General features: G+C 39.5%; 1 protein-coding gene across 8 annotated transcripts in view; it reads left to right on the top strand.

Moving 5' to 3' along the window:
* wge (BAH domain and coiled-coil containing protein winged eye) overlaps positions 1-15,100 on the top strand; it is a 216,778-nt gene that overhangs the window by 192,123 nt on the left and 9,555 nt on the right. For 6 of the 8 annotated variants that reach the window (XM_076370366.1, XM_076370365.1, XM_076370367.1 and 3 more), the window contains 11 exons: positions 86-328; positions 1,861-2,015; positions 3,979-4,761; positions 5,350-7,388; positions 8,518-8,806; positions 9,984-10,190; positions 10,301-10,615; positions 11,776-12,210; positions 12,304-12,532; positions 13,413-13,836; positions 14,296-14,833. In XM_076370366.1, the coding sequence (XP_076226481.1) occupies positions 86-328; positions 1,861-2,015; positions 3,979-4,761; positions 5,350-7,388; positions 8,518-8,806; positions 9,984-10,190; positions 10,301-10,615; positions 11,776-12,210; positions 12,304-12,532; positions 13,413-13,836; positions 14,296-14,833 (5,657 nt within the window). The remainder of the gene's footprint in view (positions 1-85; positions 329-1,860; positions 2,016-3,978; positions 4,762-5,349; positions 7,389-8,517; positions 8,807-9,983; positions 10,191-10,300; positions 10,616-11,775; positions 12,211-12,303; positions 12,533-13,412; positions 13,837-14,295; positions 14,834-15,100) is intronic. The other 2 variants (XM_076370363.1, XM_076370364.1) reach the window with 2 other exon arrangements.

Here is a 15,100-nt window from a genome sequence, read left to right on the forward strand (position 1 = left end):
CGATATAGTTCTTTGCGCAGCAAAAAAAAAAAAACATTTGCAAGAGAAAAAAGTGATTAAAAAACTGACAATTTTTGTCAAACAGAACAAATGCAGCAAGCGGTGGTGTGGCCAAATTACTCGAATCACAATAGCGGAAACGTCGCGCCGCCACCTCTTTTACTTCCACCACCACCACCGCCGCCGCCACCGCCACCATCTCTTCAGCTTTTGAGTGACATTGGTGGAGCAAGGTTGGTTCTCACTGAAAGTAAGAGAAAGCAACAGAGCACTCTGCCTATTGTTAAGATAGAGGCCGACTGTGGTAACAGTCCCACCACTATAATCAGTGAGTACTGCATTTTCAACTTCTTCCTGCACCGCACCATAAAATATCCATTTTACAGTTCAATAACTATTATTCTGGATTACCGAGAGCGTTTTGCATGAATTAAAAATTCGCCTTCAATTGTTGAAAAATTTCATTTGAAAAAATGTCAAATTGTTCATGTTACGAATTATTCATGCGTTAATTTTGAAAGTTATACAAACATTTCTTATGGGAATTGATTCTATGAACTCTACCAAATAAAATTTTATGCATATCTACGACATTTGATGCATTTATGTAAAGTAATTTTTAAAATAAGCGGAATACTCAGCGCATCAATTAATTTGAATACTTTTCACTTCACTTCGAAATCGATGAATTTGAACGAATCTAATTACACTGCGCGATAGAGTATAGCTCTTTTATATAAAACTCATTAAAAGGAAAATAGTTGCGACATAGATTTTTTTTTAGAATAAAAGCAATAGTACAATTTCGCGAAACCTGGAGAATTTTCTATTGCAAGTATATCGACAGGTACGTTTAAACTCTGAAAATAGAAAAACAAAAGAATGGGGAAGTAATACTTCATTATTGTCGTTCAAAGATACCTTCTTTATATGCAAAATATTTGATAGGGTGCTGTTAGCTAATTCACGAAATATTTTATCCGAAGCCTTTAATATCCAGATTTTAAAGCAAGTTACACTACCGCGGCACAGGATGAAACGGCTGCATTGGGATGAGGGGAACTTCAAGCGATCGCCGGTGACGAGGCCCACTGATGCTGGTCCTCGTGCCCCTCAGAACAAGTTCATTTTTCCTTTTTCCAGACGTAGTCGTTTACATTTTGTCTCGTGTCGTTAGCTTTTAAAATAAATTGTAGAAAAATGCACTCGCATGAAAGATTGTTCAAATGAATTAATCGTTTATACTGTATGAAAATGTACATCATATTGGGAGATCTTAGACAACGATCTTTTGCAAGGAACTTTTGCAGAAGTTTCATCGTTGACACACAAATAATTCTTAAATTTAAAAATTTGATGTTACTTCAATATTGAACTTATCGAGAACTGAAACGAACGGCGGGAAATCGTCCCTCACTTCGTATTCGGCATGAATTAAAGTCCAAATCTTTAAATATTAGAGTACTTGAGAAGAAAAAAAAATGTTGACAATATTTTAAGCGTAAAGCTACACACGTATAACGTAATGAAGGTGTGTACTTGTAGCAAATTAATAATAATAATAATAATAATAATAATAATATTATTATTATTATTGTTAAATATTACTATTAAATTATTATTAACATAATAACATTATTGTCAAGTATTATTATTATTAAATTATTATTAAAATAATGATAATACTAAATGTTATTATCATATTATTATAAAAATAATAATAATATTATTCTCATTCTTAAGAATTACATTAGAATTAACGATTAACAAACTAACAGAAACAGCAGCACAATCATTGATCCTAGTTCCAAAACATTCCACTGTTACCTCTAGATAACGTTCAAATTATAAATCCCGTAGCGTCGACAGAATCAACGAAGGCCTTACAGACCGTGACTTCGATGACAGGCGCCATCGTACCTGATGCACCACTGGTGACCACGCTGCACTACTACCCGCACGCGCCAGCGTTGGTCCAAATCAGTCAGGCCGAGCCGACGCACTGTAGATCGCAGGTATGTTAACATTCTTGCGAGATAGTTGTTTTTTCGTTATTTCCCCCACGTTCCGTGTTCGCCGATCGATCCCATTGATCTCTGCCCCCTCTCCCAACCCTTCCGACCTACCCGATAACACGAAAAGCAAACGACGCGAACGAAGAGGAGGAACGACAGTAATTATGCCAGGGCTCGGAGCTCGGCCAGGCCGTTCGCATAATGTGGAAACGTTGTGGCACATTGTATTAACTATGCGCAAAGCGATTTGCATCGCCATCTGCATCGCTATCTGCATAGATATTACGAACCGGCTCGCCGTAGACCCTCTCAATGCCTCTGACGTTGAACATTCGCCGGCACCTCGGCCAGTTTGACCCTCACTTTTCTACTCCCTCTCGTTCTCCATTTTCTCGCAGCGAATCTCGCGCGTTTACCGGCTTTCCCTTTGTCTTCTCTCGCGCCGTCTGTCGCTTTCCTTCTCTGTCAGCTTTGCCCGCTTCGCGTTCACTTGTTGCAATTTCCCTCAGCACTTCGTTCCTTTTCTTGAAGACTCTGGAGGTCTCCTCGTGTGCTTATTTTTCGGTGATCATTCCGAACCGCGGCTCTAGCGAAATGATACTGACGCAAGTATTAGGTTGCGAGAGGAATGATAGAGTGTAGCAGTAATAGAAAATGCGAGCAGAGTTAGGGTAATTGGCAGAATTGGGTTTAGTTAGGTTAATTTAAGAAGTACACGTAGAAATAGAGTAAGGATGTTTGTCAACCAAGTCATATTTCTTCGCCGCAAGGCTGAAATTGTATAAATATATATCAGATGGCGAGAACGTCTTTCGGACTTTGCCACCGCTCGTGCTTACGTCTTTTGGCTCTACGCAAGGTGACGGTTTAACAGCATCTAGCCGAGACCTAGTTCATGCCTAACCCAAGAACTTTTCGTATTCCGTTCTTCATTCATAAAATGTTGAGAACACGTTTTTCAATGTTTCTTTGCGTACATCTTTTTTCTAAAAAGTTCAGTAGTAATTGTTACGTTGTTGGAAGACTGATAAGAATTATTAAAAAAACGTATAGCTTATTTGGAATGGAAGCCATGATTCGGTACGATTACCAGTTCTTATTATCAGCTTACAGAGAAGTGCCATTATACACGAAACACGAGCAGAGCTCTCCACGAGATCTGATGAATAAATTAGCAATAGAAAACGGCGGAATTCTTTAACCCTTTACGATCGGTGCCGCCACAGTGGCGACATTTAACATTTGTTTTCGAAATCGGTGTAACCAATATGGCGACATATTGTTTTTTTCTGAGTACAGTGTTATTTTACGATCAAGAGGTATTGTATTCATTATTCTTTACAGCATTTATATTCAACAAAATACATTAAGTTTGACAAATTTTTAATATCCATATATTTATCATAAACCACCTATAGAAATAACTAGAAAAATATATACATTTGCTTCGACTAGTTAGTACTGTCATCAGAAAAATGTGTCGATCGTAAACGGTTAAGTGTTAACTTCTAAAGCGGCGTATAGTTCGATGGAGAAAAGACTTCGCTTGTCCTAAAAGCTAAAAAGTCAAGGACACAAGGAAAGTGGAAAGGACACCGAATGCGGCGAAGTGAGATGTAACGATAGAAAATAAAATTCTTAGTGTCGCCAATTCATTCTCTATCGTTACATCTTACTTCGCCGCATTCGGTAATCCCGTCCAGTTTCCTTGCCTCCCTGGCTTTTTAGCTTTTAGGGCAAGCGAAGTCTTTTCTCCATCGGACTATACAAACAAACGCTTCTTCTTAACGTTTCGACATCGCGTAATTCTTCGCACAAGCCGATACCGCTCGTAAGACTGAACTATTACGTCGTTCCGGCTCGAAGGAAGTTCGATACTTAGTCCAACTCCACTGAAGTTTCCTCGTCGCTTAAGCGGCGCTTACCTAGCCAGTAATTTGATCCCCGAATATCCTGCGCGTAGCAGCGAAATTCGTTTCTGTCGAAGGCGACCTCGCCCGTCTCGTGCCTGACGCCGCCGCCCGAGGTGACCACCATCCACGCGATCGAGCCGCCGGAAGTGGTGCCGCCGATCGTCGGTGTCCAAGACGCTTCGAACCAGACGGACTCCCCGGAACCGGAAGACCAGGAGCCACCGCCGCCGCAGCCGCCAACCGACGCGTGCGTCAAACAGGAGCAAACCAGCATAATGAGTCCTTGCCAGGTTCTGAACCCGACGAATCTAAGCGCAGCTGCCGCGAACCTGGCGAACCTGGCGAACTTCGAAGTGGTAGCTCCAGCGCCGGACAAGGTCTGCAACGTGGTGCGGATCATGACCACCACCACCACCACGGTCAACCCGACCGTCTGCAACTTCGTTGGTAAAGTAGACAAAGCGGAGAACACTGTCATCAACATGATCGACTGTCCGAAGTACGCGGTCACCAAGGAGTGCCGGAGCGTCACTGCTATCGACAGAACTATAGAGCACGTGGTGAGGCACACGGACAGGCAGCACGATGATAGGGGTCATCTGGATGAGGATGACGATGACGAAGATGGACTGTCGTCTAGGGACATCAGAAGTGGACCAAGGATTATTGAGATTACCGAGGAAAACTGTGATAGTTTTCATGAGAATTTGGAGTTCTTCGGGAGGAGAAGGGATCACCACTCGGATAGGTACAAGGAGAGGAAGAGGAGCTATGCTACAGAGTCAGCTGTGGAACCAGAAGCTGAGGAAGAGAAGGTTGTTGAGAAGTATGAGGTAAGCAGCGAATCCTGATATTTCAGTCCTGAGTTCTTTGTTTTGTTAATATATGGTTTGTCTTCGGAGTGTGGTTTCTTTTTTGAACGTTAATTTATGTACAGGGAAGATTAGAATTTTCTTAGACAAATCGGAGAATTTTTCTCGGAAACTGGAAAGTGTTAGAGTTTATTATTGTATTTTATAAGAATGAAACGGAAAGATTAATTAATTGGAGAATTGATTACCTCTGTAGAATATATTTGCATTTATTAGACGCTGCTGTTCAACACTTTGACAATCCGTGTTTATTAATAGTAAAATCCATGATCTGCTTTTGTTATTTGCCGATAAAATTTTAAAATTGCATCTATGGAAGTCAATTTTTATTGCTTGGAAACATTGTACTTGTACTTGTATTATTTTTAAATTGAAGAGTATCTTTAAAAAAATTATAGGTAAAAGATTGTGTCGCTAAATCGAAAAGCCTAAACAAACCAAATAAAAACGTGATTGTCTCAAAAAAGATAAAAAGAAAACGCAGCAGGTTTAAGTAAATACTACTCGCGGTAAATTCACAATATAAGTTTTGGAAACGTTGTCCTATAGGCTGAAGTGGCAAAACTCGAGGACACAAAAGTAACGGAGATACACAGACACGCGAGCTTCACGCCAGCAGAGGTACCCAAAGAATCGCCAAAGCAACAAGAAGAATCCGCCGAGTCAAAGGTGCCGTTCGATTCGAACTGTGACAGTTGCGGAAAGAACCAAGACGAATTCTTACATACACAGACACCTGTTACTCGACCCCAAATCACAGTGAAATCTTTCGATATGCCGAACATCGACTGTGACGATCAGGAAATCGAGAAGGTAGTGGTGAAGCAGGAGGCTGAGGAGTCCGCTTACGACGAGTACGCGTACAACTGCGAAGCTACTTCGACGTTGGAGAAACCGAAGAGGCATTCTGCAGAGAAGTCTCATCCTGGCATTGAAAATGTCGTGGAGAAACTGAAAAAGAACGCTGCTGCAGCTCTGCAAGAGACTGCGCCTATCAGGGTTGAAGAGTTAAAAGAAAAAGCCACAGACAACCTGCAGAGACACTCAGAAGCGGCGCCAAGAAAATTGGAGAACGGCCTGAAGAAACACATCCTGAGGTCCTGCGAGAACGTCCAATTCGACACCCATGAAGTTGCGAAGGAGTCCGAAGTTTCTCCCCCAGAAACAAATAGTCCTGCACACGAAACGCAACCCGATCAGTTCAAGTGTTCATCGCCAACTGAAAACGTGGCCTGCGCATCTCCCGTGAATAGACTCGTTCTGTCCAGAGAGTTCTTCTTGAATGATAACAATAACGACACTAGGAGTAACAATAATAATATCAAACAAACTGACAATAATGAACCAGTTGTAAAGAAGGAACAAAACTCCTCGGTCGACGCGTGCAAGGCAGAAGGAGTGAAATGTTTCGATAGCAACGCTCACACGCCGAAGAAGCATCGTAGAGTTACAGAAGACGCGTACGATTTATCAGCAGACAATCAGAACCTCAAATCCAGAGCCAATTCTAAGCAGAGACTCGCCGTTGACATCAGTGGGCTGGAGTTGCTGTCGAACAGCATCGAGCAGTTGGAACATCTGAAACCGGACACTCAGAGTGCCGCTGTAGCAGACGACATAGAGAAATCGCCGATACGGACGAAGATAATATCACCCCACGGAGAAAGTAACAATAATAACAACGTTGACAGTCCGTTAGGTTTGTTGTGCGCCCTGGCAGAGCAGAGGTTTATGGAGGAAGTAGGGGTCAAAGTGCCCAGAAAGCTAAACCTCGAGAGCTCCGAAGAGATCTCTCGAGCCGGAAGGCTGTTGTTAAATCTGGGTAGAGGGAGTCATCACGAGATAGAGGAAGAAAAGTCGTCGGACAAAAGGAAGTATGATCAGACAGAGGAGAGCGGCCAGGGCTCCAAGAGATTTAAGAGCGACGTGGAGTCAGAAGACGACGAGTCGAAGAGCAACGCGCTGAAGTATGACGAGAAGAACAAGAAGCAGTGCGAGGAGAGGTTGCAGGATGAAACCATGTTCGAAGAGAAGACTAGGAGCATAGAGTTCTCTGAGAGAAGTGTGCGCGCTGATGAAGAGGGCCTTGAAGAGAAACCTGTTGGCAAGAATGGTCCTTATAAGAACTCGGATTACGAGCAGTTTGACGATCCTTACGAACGATGTCAGACGAACGGTGCTTACTGCCAGAGGGAATCCGTTGAGGACAATCTGTCGGACTCTGACATGGAGTCGTACGGCCACAAAGTTTCTTCGGAAGTAATTGAAGCGGCGGAAGACGCTGAAGAGATGGAGGAAGAGAATATGGATGGGAATAGGAGGCTGTCGACAGGAGACTATCGCGATTGTCATGATTATAGGAATCTGCAGGCAAAAATAGACGCGAAGAAGTTTATTGCGCGCAAGGGTCACATGGACAATGACGCTGACTGGCCGAACATGGATGCCATGGAATTGGATATGAGGGTCAGGCTGGCGGATATTCAGAGACAATACAGGGAGAAACAGAAGGAATTGTCCAAGTTGACGCCAAAGAAGGAAGAAAAGAAGAGTCCTGGCAGACCGCGGAAAAAGAGTCATTCCTCGAGGTAGGTGTTTTTTTTTTTCGTTCGGGTTCTTTATTTTTTTTTTTTTATCTGTGCTTCGTTCTGTTACGGTGATGATATTTGTTTTCGCAGTTTTGTGAAAATGGTGATGATAATGAAATGAAATAATTGATGTATTTATTTAAAATGTGCTTTGAATATTTTCATTCGTATCACGAAATAATAATTGAAAAACGTTAAAAAGAATGTTTGTCGCAGAAACATTTAATGTTGTGAAGAATTAGAAACTTCCGAGTTTTGTCCTCACTTTTCTGTTTATTACTTCAAATTTTTTGCTTGTTTTTTTTATAAGATATAATAGTTTGCTAAAATATGATTAATAAGGATATTTCATTAAAAATTTCTTCTGAATTTGATATTTTACCTGGATATGCTTAATTTTTTACTTCTCTTGCTCGCATACCTTTCTTATTAAAATTCTCTGCTACTTCTCGACAGAATTAAATCAGGACTTGCAGTTCGTAATTTTAAATTAAATCATTATAAACCACTTTTAGTTGAAATTACTGTATGAACTATAATATCATTTTACTGAAAAATAATTTTTCATTAGCATCATAAATAGAACTAAATGATCATATAATGTATCTTAATATTTGATGGGTCATATGTATTTTATAATTAAAATAATTATTTCATTGTTTACATTGTTCTCCACAACCTTTCAAACCGTTCGTCATCTTCTGCAGCCATTCAATTAGCTGCCTCGAGGCACAATGCAGAAAAGAGGAACGCGTTTAAATATCAAATGAAACGCGACGGTGGTATAATTAATTTATTACATACGCTGCACACTGAATTGATTAAAGTCATTAAATACAAAAGGAATCGCGAGTTCGTACTCTCTCAAACATTCAAACAGAATCGCAACCAACGATTTTTTTCTTTCGATGTTCTTAGATTGCAACACATACGTGACGTTTATAAACTTTTATTTTGCAATAGAAATGAGAATATACGATGTTCGTTTCAAATAATATTTACAGTGCAAAGATATGTCTGAGTCTATAAATGTTTTCATTACCTACTCTATTTTCATTCTACGTTCATCTTTTCGAAGGAAATGCTTAATAAGAAGTGGGATTAAGAACTTTATGATGATCGTTTCTAGTTCCGATCATGGGCCTCTTGCGTCACCGCCGATGTTGGAACCTATATCTTCGCCACAAAAATCGCCCGCGCATTTGTCGGACGGAGCACCACCGCCATTGACCTCGGCTGTCCTAGCTATGCCGAGATGTAACGTAAACTTGGTGAAACTGGGTGAGCCAAGAAGTCACATTAAACTGTTGGACAGTATACCAAGCATTCCGATCCCCGTCCCGCCAGTCGTCTCACCGATTACTGTTCTACCATCGAGCAAAACATCGCAAGACGACGATGAGAAAAGCACTGGAGGGGTGAGTTGCAACGAGCCATTGCCATTATGCTGCAGTGTGTAGGAATCTAGATACGTGGGATTTGTTTAGATATCAATTTCAATCATATACTCGAATCAAGTAGAATTTCTGGGAATAAAAGTTTTGTCGTCGTTTTTTTTCAATTTTTCGATAATATCGAGAAATATTCTGTTTACGATCATTACGGTCGGTTATTTTTGGTTTTTTTTTTGAAAAATCTTAAAGCTTTCTTTGATGATAAATTTTCGAAATAAATGAGGAGTGAGTTCGTACGTAACGAGTTATTAGAAATAGAACACCTAAATATCTCTGGTAAAATTCGAGGTTGTATAAGAGTGCTGTTACATAGGTGTAATTGAATCTTTTATTCGACGTTACTTTCAATACTACTTGTAAATTTCTGATATTTTGTTTTAAATGGTATCATGTACCTTTAATTTTGAACGTTATTTCTTGTGAATCTCTGTATCTGATTAAACATGTTTCTCAATGAATTTCTCATAAAATAATAAATATGTGCATATTGCCTGCTCGATGCGGGAATATCGTGTTCATCGACAGGAAAGCAGTAATTTAACGCAGTAATGCGCACACGTTATGTTTTCAATATTTGAATGGGTTGTCTAGAGAAAAGGCCTCTATTACAAATTTTTCGAAAACTGTTTTTATGATAACAGGATGAAATTTAATGTAAAGAACAGTTCTACAAAGTTTTGTTTTCTAATTAATATTCTAGACATCAATTATGCATAAAAGAAAAGTGAACATTGATGACTGCATGGAAAAATGACTTGTATTACAGTTGATATACCAAATCTTAATAATTCACCGATTTTGCACAAAAATTGATTGCCTATCAGCGAACAGAAAAACAGGACTTGCTTCAATTTTGTGCTTTTAAAAAGTAATAAATTACTAAATTATTGTGTTATTATTTTTATATTTCAATTTGGAAAAATAGCATATGTTACACCAGCCATCTAAAATTTACAATATCTAACATAGGTCTTTCTAGACACCAGTTCATTTACAATTACTTACAAAAACTGTATATTGTTATCGTTATCGACACATTATCATAGCTTATACATTACCCGCAAACATTATACCTATTATTGCAATCAGGAAAATAACATGATACCCAATAAACAGTGATTCATAAATAACATGTTTACAGTTGGGGTATGATACCTCGTCACCGGCGCCAACCGTGGCGAGTTCGAGTTCCGCCTCGAAAAAACGGAAGGTCGGTCGGCCTAGGAAGCTGATGTGCACGTCTGGAAGTGTGAGACACCTTACGGAGACAATAGTCGCGAAGAAACCTAAAAGCAAGAGTTCGCTAGGATACCTCCTGTCGTCGAAGAACAGACATCTCCAAGCGAAAGTAAGTACACCACTTGCGACAGCTGTTTGCTAACATAGAAAATGCATTTTTAAACATAACAATTAACAATTTACAATTAACAATTTTTAAACGTAACAATTCGTTTGCAGTACGTGAGTAAAACTGCGTACACTCCTCTGCCCTTTAAGGGCGGAATCTCCACGATGAAATCATCGTCAAAGAATCACAAGTCTGCGAAATTAAAACCGAAGCCCGCGAAACAGACGCCACTGCACAACAAGAATGTGATCAGTTCGATACTCGCGGAGAAGGCGAAATTGAGCCAAGAGCTAAAGCTAGAGAAGCAGAGTAAGATGAAGCCTAAACTGAAGACGGAGGTGAAGGTGAAAACTTGGGAGGATGATGAGCCTAGCAGCGTTTTGGAGAACGTGTTGCCCGAATCTGCCCCAGAGGAACCAATAAAGGTAACGTGACAACTGACGTGTCAGTAATATTGAGGTGCACATCCTGCGTTAATACTACAGGGGAATATAAATATTAATCAGTTAACTGCGTTCGACGAGTATACACGTCATCTTAAAGCTTGAAATGATACTGATTCTTTCAAGGATGAATTCTCACATAAACGTGTAATTTTCCTTTGTTTTGCTTTGGTTTGTTATTAAAATATTCGTCATTCGTCCTGTGTCTGACGAGTATACATTTTATTTCTTCATTTTCTTGAAACTATATTCCATGGTTAACAGGTTAACTCTTTGCAGTCGAATATCGTCATAATGACGACTTTAAATATTTTTCTTTTCTCATATTTAAAATTATACATTGTTCAATTTTTTATAGAAAGAATTTTTAAAGATTGGGAAAGTTCTCGTCCGCAAAGGGTGAAATTGATGCAAAAGTTTTGACGTTTTTTTTGTAAGACAGATGTAAGACAGATTTTAATAGTTAGAAAACATTTGTTATTTCTTTCGAAGAAAAAAATTTGTTTGTGAATCACGTACAAAAAACGTCAAAATTTGTGCACCAACCCAATATAAATACATAAAGTGATACACAAATGTATTTCATGAATTTATATTATATATGTCTCTCAGTCGGCAATTGATTTAACGCAGGAAGATTGTAAAGTACAATATTCAATATTAAATTTTGTATGATGCATCACGATATGAAATATTAAAATAAAATAATTCCGTTCCTCAATTTACGTGCGCTTTCTCGTCAAGTCAGCTTCACAAAATGTCGTTTGTATCTCATTAGAAGATATTCTGTATTTCCAAAAAGACACTTCTAAGGTACAAAGGCTTAAGACCGCTTTAAATATTGAATGAATAAACCAGTACAATACAATATTCGTCAAATGAAGGGATTGACACTAAAACAACCAGACGCATAATAACCCATTCCTAATTTCTTCCTTTTGCAATTATTAAAAATATAACAGACGTACCTCTGAGAAATCATTAAAGCAATAAATTTAGCAATACGCAAACTGAATTGTAAATCAATTCAGGTCTAAATAGATGCACTCTTGGAGTTCCTATAAAGAAATGTCAAAAAATCAATTTAACTATTCGGCAGTTTTAGCGTCGAATAATATATATAACACATATCTGTACTTCAGGAACTCCCGGTGGAGACGCCAGAGAGCTTGGACGCCGAGTGCGAGAGAAGCAGGCATGAGAAATCGAAGAAGAAGAAACGGAAGTCGAGCTTGTCGTCGCCGTCCAGGCACAAGTCGAGCGACCGCGAAAAGAAGGAATCGAAACGCAGAAAATCGGTCGAGTGCAAAGAGTGCAAGGAATGCGCGAAAGCGGCGAAGGCCGAGAAGCCTGAGAAGACCGAGAAGCCCGAGAAGACGGAAGTCGTCAACAAGTGCAAATTAACGTCGGCACACTTGGCCATTGACCAGCTGAGGGTTCTTACTGCGATGGGCGGGCTATTTTATGCGGGGAGACTCAGCGCCGTTCAAGCGCCTGACGTTTATGCCATCACGCTGGACGGCGAACGAGGCAATAGACCCCACATCCATTCCAGGGAAGAGATTCTACGGGACGCGGTAATTCACCGTTGATTCATTTCGCTTTTTGTTCGCGCGACGATTTTTCTGCCGGCGAGATTTGCTGATTTCTTGCGCGTTCCGCTGCCGCAGATAGTGGAAGTCTGCCCCGCCTCCACGAAAGAGTTACCGCCTGGTACGCGATTATGCGCCTACTGGAGCCAGCAGTATCGTTGCCTCTACCCAGGCACTTCCGTTGAACCGACGGAACCGGATCCAGAGCTTGACGAAAAGTTTGTCAGCGTGGAATTCGATGATGGGGATAGCGGAAGGATTGCTCTGGACGATATCAGGTTGCTGCAGCCAGATTATCCTGTTGTTGGTAAGACTGATTCAGGTTCACCGTTAGCACATTAACGTTTTGGCAGCGGGAATTCTTGTTTTGAAGAAATAAGCGTTGTCGTTGTGAACGAGGATTCTTGTTTTTCGATGGGAACGTGTTAAGATACTAGATTATATGTTATATTGTATATTAATTACAAAAATACTTATTGCAGTATTCATATACTGTCGAAATATTTTTATATCTATATTAATATATCATTGAAGTCCCTCGTTATGTAGGGAAGTTATGGCAAATATTGCCCGATGTGAACGTGTTAGGATATTGTATGTGGCGTCCTATTTTAATCTATAAATGCACGGAACTTTATAACTATTCGTAATTTAATGCGCTGACTACCATGTCATCAATGGCCAATTACATTTTCCAAATTACAAGAAAATAATTATAACTTGTAGAACAAGTGATCTCGAATAAAAATGTTCAGTGGCGTAAATAATTAGATAATAGTGTAACATAAGAGTTCTGATTCCAAATAATTTATAATTTTTGTTCACCTTTGCTACAGAAAGTGTAAACGATACATAAACCGTTGATATTCCGTTAGTTCTACTAGCTTCACCAGCTTTTATAAGACAGTTATTTGGCACATTTTTGTGTGGAAGATATGAAGGTCATTAGCATTTTTTTTCCAGTAAAATTATGTAATTATTTTTGTATAGTGTGTTGGATTTAAACCAATTACAACTGCCTTCTCGTCAATCACAATTACGTCCATTTGCAACGAGTTATGAAGTCTTCATAATTTCGTAAAATTAAAACGTATTGACACTTGCAATCCAACATATCACAATCCATGCTTTATAAAATTTTTAGTTATAGATCATTTCTGTATACTTAATTTAACCTTGAACCACAGAGTACGATCCGAATCCTTTGTTGTCACTGGGCAAGCGTCGAAGGCAAACCTCGGTGTCAACCGAAGATAAACGATCAACCAGCAACGTTCAAACAACGACCCCGATAAGCACAAACAATTCGACACACACTATTACCTCTACAACGTGTTGTTATGTCTCGTCGTCCGATGGACAGTCGCTGGAACGACCCAAGTCCGATGACGTGGACGCGAAAGATTTGGAAGAGTATCGCGAGAGGAAACGCATGAAGAAGAGAAGGAGGGACAAGCTGAAGAGATTGCAGGAAGCTCAGGAAGGAAAGAAAAAGCATAAAAAGCACAAATGTTGCGAAGAACACAGAAAGCATAAGCATAGAAAACATCGAAAACACAAGCACAAACATAGCCACCACAGCAGCAGTCACAGCGATGGAAGCCATGTCAGGTTTGTTCTGTTCTAAAATTAATAACTCGATGAAAGTCCCATGAATCGTCGGTTAATCGCATTGAATTTTTCACTTGGGCTTTATTAGAATTTTCCTATTAATTTATCATAAAAAATAAGATTAGTATTCATTAGTTGTTGTTAATTAAGTTCTTTCAAATTTAAATACTTCCTTAAATAGGGAATTGTGAGATATCGGGGGATATCGTTTCGTATACTATGCAAGTTTATAATTTATAGAATATATAAAAGATTTAAATAATATTACAGTGAACCTTAGATAATTCCAGAAACTTATAATTTTAAAAACAAGGGGACAGTTTTTGTTCATATCGAATAAACAAACTACCTTCATTTATCGACTCGAGTAACAAAATATTTTGAGTTCACATTATTCGGTCAAATAACAATATCAATGATATTTTCACCTTTTACATGGTATTTTTAAATATCTTCCAGCAGTGGAGAAAGTTGCTGCGGTCAAAAAAGCGAAGAGGAAGCAGTGAAAGAAGTACCAGTGACTACGGTCGACAAGGAAGACGTAGGAACCGAAGATGAGCAAGTACCACAGGAAGAGGTTATAGAGCTCAGTTCTGAACAAATCAAGGAATCTGTTCGCGAGGAAAAGCATGAGAAGCCCAAGAAATCGGATAAAAAGTCGAAGATTCGGGAACGACAGGAATCGGTGGAAAGTCGGAGTAAAATGGCTGCCTTCTTGCCGGCCAGACAGTTATGGGGATGGGCTGGAAAAGGTTATAGAAGACCTGGTGCTAAAGGAAGGGCCAAGAAACAATTCTTCAGAGCGATTCAACGGGGAAGCGAAACTATTCAGATTGGCGACAGCGCAGTATTTTTGTCGACCGGCAGACCGGACAGACCTTACATTGGCCGTATCGAGTCTATGTGGGAAACTTCCAGTTCCAATATGATCGTGAAGGTCAAATGGTTTTATCATCCCGAGGAGACCGTTGGATGCCCGACAAACTTAAAGTACCCGGTGAGAATGCGATTGTGGACATCTTTCTTGATTTTCGATTTTCAACGAACTGGTAGATGCGCTAAGGAAATAAGTTTAACAATATTTTTATCGAAAATGCCAAGAGATAATCTTTAAAATTTTAACCGGTAATATGGACCTCTTATGATCGGTCTTGATTTTTCATTGTGAGTTTTCTGAAAATCTGAATATTTTTAAGATACTTATTATTAGCTCTAAGATAATACACGAATAAAATTTTAACCGAATTTTCATATCATTATCAAT

Source organism: Nomia melanderi, chromosome 8, assembly GCF_051020985.1.
Source record: "Nomia melanderi isolate GNS246 chromosome 8, iyNomMela1, whole genome shotgun sequence".
In the NCBI taxonomy this organism is placed as follows: Eukaryota; Metazoa; Arthropoda; class Insecta; order Hymenoptera; family Halictidae; genus Nomia; species Nomia melanderi.